The sequence below is a fragment of the Canis lupus genome, chromosome 25 (assembly GCF_048164855.1).
Source record: "Canis lupus baileyi chromosome 25, mCanLup2.hap1, whole genome shotgun sequence".
NCBI lineage: Eukaryota > Metazoa > Chordata > Mammalia > Carnivora > Canidae > Canis > Canis lupus.
Window position 1 is genome coordinate 34,385,697 of NC_132862.1, and position 18,814 is coordinate 34,404,510.

General features: G+C 36.6%; 1 protein-coding gene across 2 annotated transcripts in view; it reads left to right on the top strand.

The window, feature by feature from the left end:
• LRP6 (LDL receptor related protein 6) overlaps nucleotides 1–18,814 on the top strand; it is a 162,394-nt gene that overhangs the window by 64,199 nt on the left and 79,381 nt on the right. For both annotated transcript variants that reach the window (XM_072798999.1, XM_072799000.1), the window contains one exon: nucleotides 1,423–1,620. In XM_072798999.1, coding sequence (XP_072655100.1) covers nucleotides 1,423–1,620 — 198 coding nt within the window. The remainder of the gene's footprint in view (nucleotides 1–1,422; nucleotides 1,621–18,814) is intronic.

Genomic DNA, 18,814 nt, shown 5'->3' on the forward strand with positions numbered 1-18,814 from the left:
CTGGACATAGATTTTTCCATTACTTCAAATAAAGTCAGCATCCACTTGCAGGGCCATGTACCTGTCAATCTTTAGGGTCTGCCATGTCTGCTCAGGGTAGAACTTTTGTGCCATAAACCTAGCAGCATGGATGGTGGTACAAGTAACTTCAGGCTGGACTATCACATTTCCTCCTTAGATTTAGTAGATTTTCTTGAATAAATGCTTCTCATTTTGTTGTTTGATCAATTTTCAGAGTCTACTTATTTTTGACCGTCTTATCCTATTTTCTCTTTGGTTTTAGAGAAGATCTTCTTTGTATTCTTTTTAGTTTTCCTCTAGTCTTTTTCTTTTTTCTTTTTTTTAATTTTTAAATTTTTTTTTTTATTTATGATAGTCACACAGAGAGAGAGAGAGGCAGAGACATAGGCAGAGGGAGAAGCAGGCTCCATGCACCGGGAGCCCGACATGGGATTCGATCCCGGGTCTCCAGGATCGCGCCCTGGGCCAAAGGCAGGCGCCAAACCCCTGCGCCACCCAGGGATCCCCACATTAAGAATTTTACCTTTAATAAGGAAAATTTTGTTTTTACCTCTGGGATAAGACTATTAATAATAAACCTCAATTTTTTTATTTTGAAAAAAATTTCAAACTTGCAGAATAGAAGCAAAAATGGTACAATGATATCTTATATACCCTAACCACAGTTCAATGATCATATTTAGGAAATTAACATCAGTACATTTCTGTTTATGTTAGTCTCTCATATTTTGCTAGGTTTCCCTATAATGTCTTTATAGCATTTCCCTCAACTGCTCAGTCCAAATCATGCATTTTATGTACTTGTCAATATCTCTTTATTCCTCTCTAATCTTGATTGTTTCTTGGCCTTCCTTTGACTTTTGTTATTGTTGATATTTACAAAGATCATTTGATTTCTAGAATGTTCCTCAATTTGGTTTTCTCCATTTCCTCATAATTTTGTTTAGGTTACGCATCTTTTGGCAGGAATACGATGTAAAAGAATCTGCACAAAATATGGTTTGTGCATCACATACGTGACACCAGTTTGGTACCTGTCATTTATGTTAACTTAGATGATTTGCTTAAGATAGTGTTCATCAAGTTTATTTTCTCTAAAATTACCATTTCCTCCTTTGTCCTTAATAAATAATCTGTGGGGAGGTACATTTACACAGTGTAAATACCATTTTTCTCAGTAAACTTTGATCACATAGTTTTTTGCATGCTTCATGATGCATGCCTGAATCAGTTATTACCATGGTGGTGACAAAAAGGTAGATTATTACAATTTTGATACTTTCTAATGGTTTCAGTTTTAGTGTTCCTGAGAGAGCCTTCTTTTCTCTAATAATGAGAATTATGAAGTACTTGGCTGTTAACCTGGTTAAATCATGGGTTTATTTTTTATCTGGTTTTTAGGTTCATGTACTGGACAGACTGGGGAGAAGTACCAAAGATAGAACGTGCTGGAATGGATGGTTCAAGTCGCTTCGTTATAATAAACACTGAAATTTACTGGCCAAATGGACTGACTTTGGATTATGAGGAACAGAAGCTTTACTGGGCAGATGCAAAACTCAATTTCATCCACAAATCAAATCTGGATGGAACAAATCGGTAAGATTGCCTCATAAATTTATTTTTAAGCTTTAAGTAAACATCATGATGTTTTGATATCATTATCAAATCATAAAGCCTAGTTTTATTAAGAAGAAATTAATGTTTTTGTTAGCTGAGTGTCAAAGAGGAAGAAGAATAGACTTTTAGCTTGTTCTTAAAAGAAGGTAACTACATTTTCATCTATCTTGGTAGGAATTAGAATTTACAAACTGTATTTTCTTTTTCTTTATTCTGAGCTAATTTAGTTCTTCAGTGATTCTCAAACAGGAATAGTATTTCTGCTCTCTCCCAGAGTGGGGAAATTTTGGTTAACAAGGACTGGGAGTGCTGCTGGCATTTTAGTTTTAGCTTATGGGAGATGAGAGATGCTAAACATCCTGCATTGTGCTGGACACCCAGCACAACAGTCCTGCTACTCAGAATTATCCATAGAGCCCCCCCAGGTGCTGCTCAGGGAAGCTCATTTGATACATCTGTAGACTAGGAAAGGGCCAGATGGTAAATATTTTTGGCTTTGTCGGTCATATGATCTCTGTTGCAACTACTTACTTCTGCTGTTGTGGTGTGAAAGCAGCTGCAGATAATATATAAGGGAAGGGGCAAGCTGTGTTTCGTAAAGCTTTATTTACAAAACATGCTAAGTCAGTGGGCTCTAGTTTGCTGACCCCAGGACTAGGAAAAAATCTGAATGCATGTGGCATACCGGTATTCAAGGAAGACAAAGTTATGATATCTAAACATAGAAATTTCTAGTCAGATCTTGTGCAGAATTTTAAGGATGTTATCTATTTATGTTCTTGTTTTTGAATGAGTATTTTGGTTTCTAGTGGTCTCATTCTTAAGATTTCAGCAGTTAGGTTGTTGAAGGAATTTTTTCCAAGTGTAAACATTTGTGAGTTATCTGAACTTTGAATCAGGAAGCATTTAGAAGTACTGAAAATCATGAAAGATTTAAATAATTTATTAAAATAAAGTTTTTGTAATTATGGAGTTGGAGTAATTTTTTTTTGGTTTGTTTTAAAAAAGGATGAAATGACTTACAACAAGATGGTTTACAAATAAGTAGAAATAAGTCAGGAGAAGTATATAATGAATATAAAAACATAATTGCTTTGTTTGAACTTCAATTTTGGCTTTAAGAAGGATGGTAGGAGGTAAATCTGTCCATGTCATTGTTTTTTTGACGTCCTCAGAATACTTACACAAAAACTAATGAAACTAGATAGCAAATCCAAAAACATACCATAAAACTAACCTCAGGCATCCAAAAATAAGAGCAGGTAAGAGCACACCACTAACAGCCACGAGACCTCCATAGTATTACTATTTGTGCAAGAGTAAGCAGAGAGAGTTGAGTGAGGTATTTTATAGAACTTAAAAGCAGGCCTCCAAAATAGCCTAAACTATTTAGTAGACAATGTGGTGGACTATATTAAGAGTAGCAGCTGAAATGAGGTAGTGGGGGGGGGGGGTTGCCCACTCTAGTATCAGACAAGTATGATATGTTCATGGTAAAGACAGGTTACAGCAATCTGGCTCCAAAGAATTCTTGAAATGGAGCTGCTAGAGTTCTCGATCAGCACAGGGTTACTGCAGTGAGTGGAAACACAATTGACTACAATAGTAGCATCAAAATTGAGCAGAACAGGGAACATTAGAGGATCAAAAGAGGAAGAAAAGAGAAGATTCAGATAAGGATAGGCAGAGAAACAGCTGAGAGTTCTCAGGACGTTACCATATTGTTTAACATTACATGAAAACAACAGAAGAGTGAATTCTGTAAAGTTAGAAAAACTACCTTTAACACCTTTAACACCACTTTCTAAAAAATCCAGGAAAACTAATTTCCTGTAAATGTGAGAAACACAACAGTCAAGGTAAAAATCCCATTTAAGGTTCTTATAAAGAACATCTTACATTTATAACAGTATTTTAAGCTAATAATAATTTAAAAAAAATATTTTATTCATTTATTCATGAGAGAGGCAGAGATACAGGCAGAGGGAGAAGCAGGCTCCATGCAGGGAGCCTGATGTGCGACTTGATCCCAGGACCCCTGGACCATGATCTGCTGAAGGCAGATGCTTAACAACTGAGCCACCCAGGTGTCCCTAATAACAATTTCTAATGCATCTTAAGCTTTATAGTTTTTACTGTCCCTCCCACATTTATTGTTTCTGATGTCACAATTTAAATCTTTTTACCTTGTTTATCCATTAACACTTTTTACTATTTTTACTATTATTTTTTAAATTTCATAAGATTTATAAGTGATTTACCCACCAGTATTACAAAATTAGAGTATTCTGAATTTAACCATAGATTTACTTTTTTACCAGTATACTTTCATGTTTTCTTATTAGCACTCTTGTTTCAGCTTGGGGAAGTGCCCTGAACATTTCTTGTAAGGCTAGGCTAGTCTGACAGTGGTAACTCCTTCAGTTTTTCCTTGTCTAGAAAATTCTTTGTTTCTCTTTCCATTCATGGTGTGTAGAGTATTCTTGGTTGACAGCTAGCACCCTCCCACCTCTGCACTTTGATTATATCTTGCCACCCCCTTCTGGCCTCCAAAGTTTCTGCTGAAAAATAGGCTCATGGTCTTAAGGGGTTTCCCTTGTGTGAATCAAGTTCTTTTTCTTCTTGTTGCTTTTAAGATACTTTTTGTTTTTAACTTTTGGCAATTAAATTATAATGTGTCTTGGTATGGATTTTTTGGGGGATTCACCTTATTTGAAAGTTTATGGGCTTCCTGTATCTGGATGTCTGTTTTTTTCCCCAGGGTAGGACATTTTCTTTCCGTAAATTTTCTGCTCCTTTTGCTTTATCCTCTCCTTCTGGGACCCTTATCATGCCTGTGGGGGTCCACTTGATGGTCTCCTAAAAGTCCCTCAAGCTGTCTTCATTTTTATTCTTTTTTTCTTTCTGCTTCTTTAGATGAATTCTTTTGCCCCGTCTGAATTTGCTGATACTTTCTTCCCCTTGATCTAGTCTGTTGAACCTCTCTATTGAATTTTTCAGTTTAGTTATTGTATTCTTTAGGTCTCTGATTTTTGTTGGTACTTTCCTGTATTTTCTGTCTCTTTTTTTGAAATTCTCACTTTGTTCATGCATTGTTCTGCTCACCTTGGTAAGCGTCTTTATAACTGTTATTTTGAACTCTTTATCAAGTAAATCATGTATCTTTGTTTCATTAAGATCTATTTCTGGAGTTTTGTCTTGCTTTTTTGTTTGGTGATCATGGTATCTCCCCTGCCAGGTAAGTATTTGCTCTTTTGTTTGGAACATGTTCTGTTTTTTTCATTTTTTCTTGACTCTGTATTGGTTTCTACACATTAGATAAAAAAATTCCTTTCTCGGTCTTGATGGAATGGTTTTCTGTAGGAGATGAACTTTTTCAGTAGCCTGGCCTGAGTTCTTGGTTGTCACTCAAACTTTTGTGATTGCCCAAACTGCCTTCTTTATTCTTAGTGACTCCCAGTAGTTGAGGGTGTGCCAAGATTTGTCAAATGTTCTAAAGGGGAGGAGCACCTAGATGCAGGTTGATTGGAAGCTGGATCTCTCCTGTGGTAGCTGGGAAAGTATGTTTAGGGGCCTTCCAGGGAGAGACTTAGAGATTGACATTTTTGCCTGCTCCCTCTGCACTGGACCCAGGTATACAGCCACTGAAGATGTTGCTGTTTTACCCATTAAGAACTACTTCATTGCTATAGTCCTGTGCAACTTAGGAAAGCCCCATAGGCTTTCAGAGACAGGTGATACAGAGGCTCTTCCTTTGGTGGCATCTGTAAACCTGGTGCATCAGGTATATGTATAAATTAATTGTGTGGAGATAGTGGAAATTTGGAGTGGGGTAGACAGAAAGGGCAGACATGGTATCTGAAGATTTCCCTCATCTCCTGGGAGGATTGCTCACAGCCCCTGGATGTCTACTAAATTAGAAACCTGACCTCAGGCTGCTTTCAGGGAAATAGATTTCCTACAGGGAAATACTGGGCCATGGGTGACTCTGACTATTTCCTCTGTGCTGAACCTGCTGGGATTGATATCTTACATAAGCCTCTTGGTAATAACCAAAAGCAAAAAAAAAAAAAAATCTGTATGTACAGAAAAGTTTAATAAGAATCTAAGCATACTTCTACAGAAATTCAGATCACAGAATAAGAGAGCAAGAGAAGAACAAAGAAACAAATGGAATACAAAACAGCCAGAAAACAATGAACTAAATGGCAGTATTTAAGTCTATATGTCTCAATAACTACTTAGTATAGAAATGGACTAAATTCTTTAATGAAAACACATTGACTGGCAGAATGGATAAAAACACAAGACTCACTAGTTTCTGCCTGCCTACAAGAGACTCCCTTTAGCTTTAAAGAGAATACACACTCTGAAAGTGAAGGGATGAAAAGATACATGTGAATGGAAACCCAAAGAAAGCAGGGCTAACTATACTCAAATCACACAAAATACACTTTAGCCACAGACTGTAACAAGAGACGAATATTTATTATGTAATGATAATGAGGGTAGTCCAACAAGAGGCTATAATTTTGTAAATATTCATACACTCAACATCAGAGTGCCTAAATAATGTAAAGCCAGTATTAACAGATTTGAAGAGAGACATAGAAAGCAATGCAACAATTATAGGGGGTTTCAGTACCCCACTTTAAACAACAAATAGATCACAAAGGCAGAAAATCAGTAAGGAAACACTGGCCTTAAATTACCTGTTAGGCCAGGTAGACTTAAGAGACATTTAAAAACACTCCACTCCATCCAATATTACTAGAACACACATTTTTCTCCAGTGCATATGAAATATTCTCCAGCATAGATCATATGTTAGTCCACAGACAAGTCTTAATAAATTTAAGAAGATTGAAATCATATCAGGCATTTTTTTTCTGATCACAGTGGTATGAAAGTAGAAATCAGGTACAAGAAGAAAAGTGGAAAATTATCACCTTATACCTGTTAGAATGGCTGTTTTGAAAAAGACAAGAATTAAGTGTTGGGGGCAGCCCCCGTGGCGCAGTGGCTTCCTGCATGGATCCTGCTCCTCTCTCTGCCTGTGTCTCTGCCTCTCTCTCTCTCTCTCTCTCTTTCTCTCAATAAATAAATAAAAAATCTTAAAAAAACCAAAAGAAGTAAGTGTTGGCAAGGAGTGGAGAAAAGGGAACTCTTGACCGTATTGGTGAGAATGTAAACTGCCACAGCCACTGTGGAAAACAATATGGAGGTTCCTCAAAAAACAAAACAAAACAGAACTGTGTGATCCGACAGTTCTACTTTTGGGTATCTGAAGAAAACAGAAACACTGACTTAAAAATACATGTGTACCCCCATGCTCTTTGCAGCATTATTTATAATAGCTAAGATATGAAAACAACCTAAGTGTCCTTTGATAGATGAATGGATGAAAAAAATGTGGTGAATTCCAAAAAAGAATATTATTCAGTTATAAGAAAGAATGAAATCTTACCACCTGAAAGAACATGGATGGACCTTAAGGGCATTAGACTAAGTGAAAGAAGTTAGAGAATGACATATACTGAACTCACTTGTATGTAGAATCTAAAACAAAAGCAAAAAACAAAAAACCCTGCAAAACCACCAGGCTCATAGATACAGAGAACAGAGTGATGGTTGCCAGAGGCAGGGATGAGTGAAAAGGGAGTCAAAAGGAAAAGGTACAAAATTTAATTATAAAATAAATAAGTCAGGGGGATGTAACGTACAGCATGGCAATTATAGTTAATAACACTGTATTGCATACTTGAAAGTTATTAAGAATAAATCTTAAATGTTCTCTTTATAAGAAAAATACTCTATGTATGGTGATGGATGTTAACTAGACTTACTGTAATGATCATTTTGAAATATATACAGATATCAAATGCTTATATTGTACACCTGAAATTAATATAATGTATGTTAGTTATTCCTTAATACAAAAATAGGAAAATTTACAGACATACAGTGATAAAACAAGATCTTCTGAATAATCTGTGGGTCAAGGAAGATATCAAAAGGGAAATAAAGAAATAGCTGAGACAAATGAAAATAGAAATGCAATATTCCATCACTTTCATGGGATACAACAAAAGCAATTCTAAGAGGGAAGTTCATAGAAATAAATGCCTACATTAAGAAACAAAAGGTCTCAAACAACCTAAATTTATACCTCAAAGAACTAGATAAAGAATAGACTAAGCCCAGAGTTGCCAGAAGGAAGGAAATACCAAAGAATCAGAGTGGAAATTCATGAAATAGAGACTATAAAAACAATAGAAAAAAAATCTGTCTAATGAAGAGTACTTTTTGGAGAGAAGAACAAAATAGACAAACCTTTAGCTAGACTTAAGAAAAAAGAAGACTGAAATAAAATCAGAAATGAAAGAGGAGACATTACAGCTGGTGGTACCACACAAATACACAGGATCAGAAGATACTACTATGAACAAGTATACACCAATAAATTGAACAACCTAAAAGAAATGGCTAAGTTCCTAGAAACATATGACCTGTTAAGACTGAATCATAAAGAAATAGAAAATCTGAATACACCAATTACTTATAAGGAGATTGAATTACTTATAAGGAGTAATTCAAAACCTGCAACAAACAGAAGTCTAGGACCAGACTGGTTCACAGGTGAACTCTACCAAGCACTTGAAAAAGAATTGATACCAACCAACCCTTCTTAAAATCTTACACAAAATAGAAGAGGAAACACTTACACATTTTATGGGCTTATATTACCCTGATAGGAAAGCCAGACAAGGAAGTACAAGGAAAAAAATAACTACAGACCAGTCTTGTCTTGTCTTGTCTTGTCTTGTCTTGTCTTGTCTTGTCTTGTCTTGTCTTGTCTTGTCTTGTCTTTCCTTTCCTTTCCTTTCCTTTCCTTTCCTTTCCTTTCCTTTCCTTTCCTTTCCTTTCCTTTCCTTTCCTTTCCTTTCCTTTCCTTTCCTTTCCTTTCCTTTCTTTTCCTTTCTTTTCTTTTCTTTTCTTTTCTTTTTTCCTTTCTTTTCCTTTCTTTTCCTTTCTTTTCCCTTCCCTTCCCTTCCCTTCCCTTCCCTTCCCTTCCCTTCCCTTTCCCTTTCCCTTTCCCTTTCCCTTTCCCTTTCCCTTTCCCTTTCCCTTTCCCTTTCCCTTTCCCTTTCCCCTTCCCCTTCCTTCCTTCCTTCCTTCCTTCCTTCCTTCCTTCCTTCCTTCCTTCCTTCCTCCCTCCCTCCCTCCCTCCCTCCCTCCCTCCCTCCCTCCCTCCCTCTCTCCCTCTCCTTCCTTCCTTCCTTCCTTCCTTCCTTCCTTCCTTCCTTCCTTCCTTCCTTCCTTCCTTCCTTCCTTCAAGATGTTATTTATTTATTCATGAGAGACACAGAGAGAGGCAGAGACATAGGCAGAGGGAGAAGCAGGCTTCATGCAGGGAGCCCGATATGGGACTTGATTCTGGGACTCCGGGATCATGCCCTAAGCCGAAGGCAGACACTCAACTGCTGAGCCACCCAGGCATCCCCATATAAGCCTTGAAATGCGGTTTTAAGTGTCAGTTGCTTTTGGACACCGATAACACAAGACTCTTATATACATTTCCTAATATACATTAATACTCCTACACACTGTCACTGCAGAAGGTATATTACCTTTAAGATTGTTATATGCTTTGTGAGATGTAAAATGCATAGTTCTTTCATCTCCAATTGCAACATTGGGAGGACTGCAATGTTTATTTTAAAAGAAGAAAATTATCAAAGGGCATCTGAGTGGCTCATTTGGTTAAACATCTGACTCTTGATCTCAGCTCAGGTCTTGATGTCAAGTTGTGAGTTCAAGCCCTGTGTTGGGCTCCATGCTTACTTAAAAAATACTTGTAGATTTTGGATAAATGCAGTACAGTAAGTATATTTTGTCTTCCTTATGATTTTCTGAGTAACATTTTCTTTTCTCTAGCTTACTTTATTGTAAGAATGTAATATATAATATACAAAGCATTTGTAAATTGGCTCTTTATGTTATCAGTAATGTTTCTCATCGATAGTAGGCTTTTTTATTGGTAGTTAAGTTTTTGGGGAGTCAAAAGTTATGTGTGGGTTTTCCACTGCTTTGGGGATCAGTGCCCTTAAACCCTGCATTGTCAAGTGTCAGCTGTATTGTTAAGGTAGCATTTCTCCCTAAATTGATCTAGAGATTCAACAGTCTCAACAAAAATTCCAAAGGAGTTTTTGAATGTGTGCGCATGCATGTGCGCACATGTGCATGCACACTTTTTTAAATGACAAATTCAATCTAAAATTTGTATGGGAATGCCTAGAACCTATTAAAATACTTCAATTGATTTTATGAAGGTAAAAAATGTATGACATCTTTCAACTTGATTTCAAGATTTACCATAAAGTTAGAGTAATTAAAATAATGAGGTGTATTAAATCTAAGGATAGACACCAATGAAATAAAATAAAGTTCAGAATCAGGAGCACAAACCTTATGTATGGCCCAGCAATTGCACTACTGGGTATTTAGCCCAAAGATACAGATGTAGTGAAACAGTGGGACACCTACACCCCAATGTTCATAGGTGTAATGTCCACAATAGCCAAACTGTGGAAGGAGCCATGATGTCCTTCGACAGATGAATGGATAAAGATGATGTGGTACATAAATACAATGGAATATTATTCAGCCATCAGAAGGGACGAATACCATTTACTTAGACGTGGATGGAACTGGAGGGTGTTATGCTGAGTGAAATAAGTCAATTGGAGAAAGACAGTTATCATATGGTTTCACTTATACATGGAATATAAGAAATAGTGAAAGGGCAGCCCTGGTGGCTCAGTGGTTTAGCGCCGCCTTCAGCCCAGAATGTGATCCTTGAGACCCGGGATCAAGTCCCATGTCGGGCTCCCGGCATGGAGCCTGTTTCTCCTTCTGCTTCTCCCTCTGCTTGTGTCTCTGCTTGTGTCTCTGCCTCTCTCTCTCTCTCTCTCTCTCTCTCTCTTTCTTTCTGATGAATGAATAAATAAAATCTTAAAAAAAAAAAGAAATAATGAAAGGGACTATGAGGGAAAGGAGGAAAAATGAGTGGGGAAAAATTAGAGAGGAAGACAAATCATGAGAGACTCCTAACTCTGGGAAACAAAGGGCTCCAGAAGGGGAGGAAGGTGGAGACATGGGGTAACTGGGTGATGGGCACTAAGGAGGGCACATGATGGGATGAACACTGGGTGTTTTATGTTGGCAAATTGAATTTAGTAAAAAAAAAAACAGGAACACATAGAGTTAACTGATTTTAAAGTAGGTATCAAGAGTGTAAATATGCTGTTTTAACCTGCCTTCACAGACACTAAAGAAAAATAATAAGCTTTTAACATCTTGGGGGAACAATAAAAACCCTCTGTGGAAAATAATTCCTAATGACTAGGCTCAGGTTTTTAAGTTATTAAAGAACACTTTGTTTTGTCAGTGTTACTCATCTGCAGTAGGAAATGTGGGGGAATGGTTGGAGGCAAGTCTAAGAGGATGAATAGGAGGCAGCAGATCATGTGGGTCTAGTATTCTAAGATAGGCATTTGAATTTTATCCTGAAAAGTAGTAGGAGTCATTGGAGATTTTCAAGTAGCAAACTGACCTGGCTGGATTTACCTTTTAGAAATCCCAATTTGATAGTTGTATAGAAAATGGTTTGAAGGGCACTTGGGTGGCTCAGTGGGTTGAGTGTCTGTCTTTGGCTTGGGTCATGGTCCCACGGTCCTGATATCAAGCCCTGCTATGGGTTCTCTGCTCATTGAAGAGCCTGCTTCTCCGTTTCCATCTGCTGCTCACCCTGCTTATGCGTGCGCTCTCTCTGTCAAATAAATCTTTAAAAAAAAAAAAGGAAAAAATATGGTTTGAGGATAATTTGTATTTAGTTCACTCTCTTGAATCTTCCAGTAAGTCATCATTATTCTCCAGTGAAGTACAAACTCTTCATTGTGACTTAAATGATCTAATTCCTTTATCTCATTTTAGAAAAATGTTCTCACATTTCTTCCCTTTAGGATTGCACATTATGCTCCAATCCTAATAAACTACCTGTAACTTTCTGAAGATATATCTATGATGACTCTTTTTTCTGCTTTGAATGGCTGGTTAGATTAAAGTGCCATTCATTTGAGATGGATTTAGAAAAGTAGGATAGATTGTTTTCTCTTAACTTTTTTCTTTTCTTTAATGTAGGAAGAGGACAAAGTTGAGTTCAGCTTTGGACTTACTTGCAGTTGAGTTGCTTAAAGAAAACTATGGTTATGAAGTCTGGAGAGCTTTGGATATATGAGCCTGTAGCTCAGCAGAGCAGTCTCACAGGGAGATACAGATTTATAGTCATTATCAAGTTAATGGTTATTAAAGCCATGAACTATAAACATAGGCAAATTTTGCATCAGTGCCAGAGACTTAGGCAAAGATAACAACAACATACCAGAAACCTTGAAGAATTTCTGCAGGGTTCAAGATTGAAGAATGTCCCAGTCTGACTGAGCTGTTGTGAGATTAACCATACCTTTTGCCAGGGTTTGGGTTTCAGGAAACCCCTCTGACCTAGGCAGATTGACTTGATTCATCACCTACTGAGCTTGTGAAGAATCTGCTTCCCAAAGAAACAAGTTGAAGAGATTTACCCAAATAAACAATAATAACCACAACTCTCCAGAGGTGATGGCTAGAGGAGAGGGTTATGAGGAGGAGGAGGAGTGGGCTAGGGTGAAAGGTCGGCCTCATCTGGATTCTATTAGCACTTCTGGGAAACATACCAGGTACTGAAGGATACATATATTATGGCAACCATACTTGACATGATTAAGCATGTTATACAATGATCAGAGATATAGTTAAAGCTGGCTGTGAATGAGCACAATGGTGTCAGAGAATAAGCAGACTCATGGTATTAACAGAATTCTTGGTACTATCAGAAACATGGAAAAAAAAAAAAAAGAATATGCTATTCTTGTTAGCCTTAAATCCTTCCAATGTGATTTGATTTCCAATTTGACTGCAAATTGAAAATTTATTGTAAATAAAGTCTTAATCTGAAAGCCTCGACCAGGAATTTATAGACTCTAACAGAATTGATCTCAACTTCCAATAAAGTACAGGCTTCCCTCTGATATACAAGCAAACAGGGAAAACAAATGAATGACCCATATTAAGGAATCAGAGCAAGTATCTTCCTGTAATCTCCTGTAAGATAGAGGAGAAAAAAAATTATCAGAGTTCAAGAGGACACAATATACATGCAAATAGAGTAAGTAGTATGAATACATTTGAGATCAGTAAAAATGGTGATAATAAAGAGCATGATTGTTTAAAACAGTTTAAGCAGTGAGGGCTAGATAGATGAGTAAAAAAAAAAGTGAAATGGAATTTAACCTTGAGAAATTCTCCCACAACTTAGAGAAACAAAGATGAGAAAAATAGAAGAAAAGATGTGAGATCTGGAGGTTGATGCAGGGGTTGTTCATGTGTTACATTACTGCAACAGAAAGACATAAGATATGCAAGGAATCAAAATAAACTCTTTCCATTGCCCTTTCTGAAAAAGTTATTTGATATGCTTCAGAATTAAAATGTAGAGCTTGAGTGAGGAAGGCAGATAATTAAATTGTATTAAACATGGAGTTAAATCTAGTAATTGCTGTTAATGTGCTTTTAAAATTTGATGAGACCATGAGATATTTTGAAATAGAAGATAAAAAAGTGTATAATAATTATGTCAATATCAGGTGTTATCAGTAAAAAATGAGAAATGATGGTGGAATGCTTAGATGAGGAAGAAGAGCATGCAGGAGTAAAGCCATCTTAACATCTTACTTATACATGGGGCTATCAGTAGATACTGCCTTATTCTTGCATTGCTAGTTACCTAACTTGGATCAAATATGATTTAAAAACATAAGGGTAATTAAAATTGAGTAAAACAGGTTGTATAATTCTCCAGATTCCTAGAGACATAAAAGGAGCATATAGGGGATCCCTGGGTGGTGCAGCGGTTTAGCGCCTGCCTTTGGCCCAGGGCGCGATCCTGGAGACCCGGGATTGAATCCCACGTCGGGCTCCCGGTGCATGGAGCCTGCTTCTCCCTCTGCCTATGTCTCTGCCTCTCTCTCTCTGTGTGTGTGACTATCAAAAATAAAAAAAAATTAAAAAAATAAAGGAGCATATAAACTCAATCTAGGGGGAAAAGTCTATGAAAAGGGGGAGAGGGAGAGAGAAAGAAACAGTAAAAATGGACAATATAAGAAAGAGTAGGATTCAGCAGTTACGGTGTTAAATATAAATGCAAGATACAGATACTATAATATGAATGTTGAACAGTATCTGTTTTTAATCATCCTGCCCTATTGTAAAACATTTAAGTTGTAATTTTTTACTTCTATAAATATTGTTGGAATGAAGGGGAGCCTTATGAATGAGTCTGCATCTTTGATTACATCCTGAGAATTAATTACTAGAAGTAGGATTTGTACATCAAGGTGCATAGAGATGTTAAGGGTTTTTTTTTTTTTTTTGGAGATGATTTTAATGATTTCCATTGTCACACACAGTATATGTCTGCATCTTTTATCATTTTTTTACATTAAGTATAAGAAAAAATTTTCATCCATTTTGAAATTTAAAAATATGTTTTACTTGTATTAATTATATTTTTTCTTTACTGATGAGAGCGAGTATTTTCCATAGTGTTAATTATAGTGGATTCTCATAATCATTGGTACTTAATTTTATAAAGTTGTTGCAAACACTGAGATGGTGAATACAGGACTAGTTCTCTTGAGAAATACAGAATCAGATTGCTGCTAGCTTGTGGTCAGAACATTTTCATCAGCTGATCATTTCATATTCTTTTTTTAATGTATGTTTCTGCCTAAAAACACCTTATTTATTATATAATGTTGAGTGTTGAACAATATGGGTGTTTAAGTTATAGCACAATCATTCAATGTAGTGTTGTATAGCCATCAAAAATACTGTGGAAGAAATTTTTAATAACATGATGAAAATCTTTATAATACGTTATTAAGTGAAAAGAGGTCATTATGATGCAGTAAATGCCACAAATTTGCAAAACCTCACTTTTGGAAGAAAAAAAAGATGAGAGAGTAAGTTGGGGTCTTTCAAAATAAGTTAACCATTTTTCTCAGGGCAAATTAGTCACTTTTAAGGAGAAACAGGGACTTTGGGGCTTTCCTGCAAATATTCCCACAGTGAAGATGATCAGTAATTAGGGGGTAGGAAAGGCTCTTTATTCTTGGCTTAGTGCAGGTGCCTGCATCATTTCTTGGTTTGGCTCAGCTTTTTTCCTTCTGTCCTTTGGGGGCTATGATTTAGAACAAATGGATTTTTACCTGATTTTAAATTCTAAACCTTCTTGATTACTTGGTTTCCTATTGCACCTTAACTATTACAAATATAGAAACCAGTTTTTCTATTCCTTGATGTTTGGGAATTGCTTATGTTTGTATATATACATGTACATATTGTACACATGCTTATAATAAAGGACTAGAAAGAGGGATCCCTGGGTGGCGCAGCGGTTTGGCGCCTGCCTTTGGCCCAGGGCGCGATCCTGGAGACCCGGGATCGAATCCCACATCGGGCTCCCGGTGCATGGAGCCTGCTTCTCCCTCTACCTATGTCTCTGCCTCTCTCTCTCTCTCTCTGTGACTATCATAAATAAATAAATAAAACATTTTAAAAAAAGGACTAGAAAGATGTTCTTTTTATTTCTATTTCCAATTTTTTTTAATGATTTTATTTATTTACTCAGACACAGAGAGAGAGGCTGAGACCTAGGCAGAGAGGGAGAAGCAGGCTTCATGCAGGGAGCCCAATGTGGGACTTGATCCCGGAGTTGAGCCCTGGGCCAAAGGCAGGCGCTCAACTGCTGAGCCACCCAGGTGTCCCTCTATTTCCAAATTTTTATGGGGAGTATATATCAGGAGATACATAATTACTTTGGGAAAAAGTAAATACCAGATTTTGATGACATGATTTAGAAACCTTTAATATTTCTCTTTTCCTCTACCCCAGATACAGGATGAACTTTACTTCTGTCTGGCCTACTTATAGTCTTTGAACACAGTGTAGTTCAGCCTTCCTTCACCTGAGGCCCAGTTAGATGTATAAGACACTATTCAAGTTGTTTGCCCATTTGTAGATTACTTATCTTACTGAGTTGTAAGAGCTTTATGTATTCTGGAAACACGTTTTTCATTGTATATATGATTTAGAGATATTTCCTTTCAACCGGTAGCTTTTATTTGCATTTTCTTGTCAGTGTGTTTCGAAGCAAAAAAGTTGGTTTTGATAAAGTGTAATCCACTAGTTTTTTCTTTTGCTAAAAGTGTTTTTGATGTCTTTAGAAGTCATTGCCTAATCCAAAGTCATGAAGATTTACAGCTATGTATTCGTCTAAGAGTTTTATTGTTTTAACTCTTAAATTTATGCTACATTTTTGTATGCTATCTTACACTCTTAGGTCAAATTTCTTCTCAGATATTCAGTATTTTTCATGGAGTTGTGAATGCTTTAATTTCAATTTGTGTATTTACTCTTTAAAGATGCCATGTCTAAATGAGATCATAGAGTATTTGTCTTTCTCTAATTTATTTCACTTAATATAATGCCCTCAAGGTCCATCTACCTTGTTGCAAATGACAAGATTTCCTTTTTTTTTTTTTTTATAGCTGAATAGTATTCTATTGCACATACACACACCACATTTTCTTTATACATTCATTTGTCCACAGGAACTTAGGTTGTTTCCGTGTCTTGGCTACTTTAACTAATACTGTAGTGAACATGGGGGTATGGGATGATTCTTTGACAAAGTGAATTTCATTTCCTTCAGATATTTACTCAGGAGTGGAATTGCTGGATCATATGGTTCTATTTTTAATTTTTGAGGAACTTCCATACTGTTGTAGCTGTACCAATTTATATTCCCATCATCAGTGCACAAAGGTTCCCTTTTTCCACATCCTTGTCAGTATTTGCTATCTTGTGTCTTTTTTTTTTTTTTTTTTTTTTAAATGAGTGCCTACCCCTAGGAAAGGTCTGCTGAGGGACTTGTGGTTGAACTGATTTATCATTTTTCTTGTCCCCGTGAGGAAATTTCTGCCTTTCTTCACTGCATGGCTTAGGGCTGTTTTTGCATTTGAGTAGGAGATTTGAGATTCTGTCTATGGAGTTCCTGTCTGGGTGAATTCAAAGCAGAGATCCCTGAGCGGGAGCACATGAGACATTGATCAAATATATAGGAAGCCCTACTAGATTCAGGCAGCTTTCTAGGCACTGACCACGACCATAATCCAGTCACAGAGCAAATAACATCACTTGAGTTCTAGATGGGAGTCAGACAGTCCTACAGTGCAGCCAATATGACATCATCCTGGCTGCTTCTAGGTGTGGATGAATCTTCTTTCCTGTTTTTTTTTTTTTTTTTTTTAATTTTTATTTATTTATGATAGTCACAGAGAGAGAGAGAGAGAGGCAGAGACACAGGCAGAGGGAGAAGCAGGCTCCATGTACCGGGAGCCCGATGTGGGATTCGATCCCGGGTCTCCAGGATCGCGCCCTAGGCCGAAGGCAGGCGCCAAACCGCTGCGCCACCTAGGGATCCCTTCTTTCCTGTTTTTTAAATTGAAGTATAGTTTATACTTGATAACTATAATGTTATGTCACTTGACAAGTTTATACCTTACGTTACACTTACCCCAAGTATAGCTAATATCTGTCACCATACAATTCTATTACAATACCATTGACTATATTCCCAATGTGTTCTCTCTTTTTGATGATAGCCATTCTAACAGGTTTGAAGTGATACCTCATTGTGGTTTTGGCTTCTGATTCTCTGAGGACTAGTGATATTGAATATTTTTTCATATACCTGTTGACCATCTGAATATCTTCTTTGGAAAAGTCTTTTCAGGTCTTTTGCCTAGTTTTTAATTGGGTTATTTGTTTTTGATATTGTTATATAAGCTTTTTGTGTATTTGGATTTTAACCCCTTATCAAATGCATGGTTTGCAAATACTTTCTCCCACCTTGCAGGGTACCTTTTCATTTTGTTGACCACTTCTTCTAGGGGTTTTATGTTTATCATATCTTAGATTTAAGGTTTTAATCCATTTTCAGTTAATTGGTGTAAGATAGGGATCTAGTTTCATTCTTTACATGTGAATATCTGATTTTCCGTGCACCATTTATTGAAGAGGCCATCTTTTCTCCACTGAATATTCTTGACTTTTTTGTCAAATATTAGTTGATCATATCAATTTCTGTATTTTTTCATTGCTGGTGTGTAGAAATGCAATTTTTCCATATAATGTATATATGTATGTATTTTTTTAATTCTTTAGTATTTTCTGTATTTTAGAATTATGGCACCTGTGAATATGACAGTTCTTCCTTTCCAGTCTGGAAGCCTTCTATTCCTGTTTGATCGTGCTGACTAGATCTCTCTTACAGTGTTGATTAGAAGATATCCTTGCTTGTTCCTGATTTTGGGGGAAAATCCTTAATAATAATTATAATTATAAATAATAATTATTATAATAATTATTATGCCATTGAGCATGATCTTAGCAGTATGTTTTTTTTTTTTTTTTGTAGACACCTTAATCAGGTTTAAGAAGTTTTCTTCTGTTCCTAGTTTCTTCACAGTTTATACCATGACTGGATATTATATTTTGTCCAGTGCTTTTTCTGCATCTATTGAGGTGATCATGTGATTTTGTTTTTTATTTTGTGAACGTGATGAATCTCTTTAATGATTTTTAGTTGTTAAACCACTCTTGTATTCTTCAGGTAAATCCCATTTGGTCATAGTTTATTTTTATTTTTTATTTTTTTTTAATTTTTATTTATTTATGATAGTCACAGAGAGAGAGAGAGAGAGAGGCAGAGACACAGGCAGAGGGAGAAGCAGGCTCCATGCACCGGGAGCCCGACGTGGGATTCAATCCCGGGTCTCCAGGATCGCGCCCTGGGCCAAAGGCAGGCACTAAACCGCTGCGCCACCCAGGGTTCCCCTGGTCATAGTTTAGAATCCTCTTTAGATGTTACTAGTTTCAGTTTGCTGACATTCTGTTGAGGATTTTTATATCTTTAGTCATAAGAGTTACTGGTCTGTAGTTTTATTTTTCT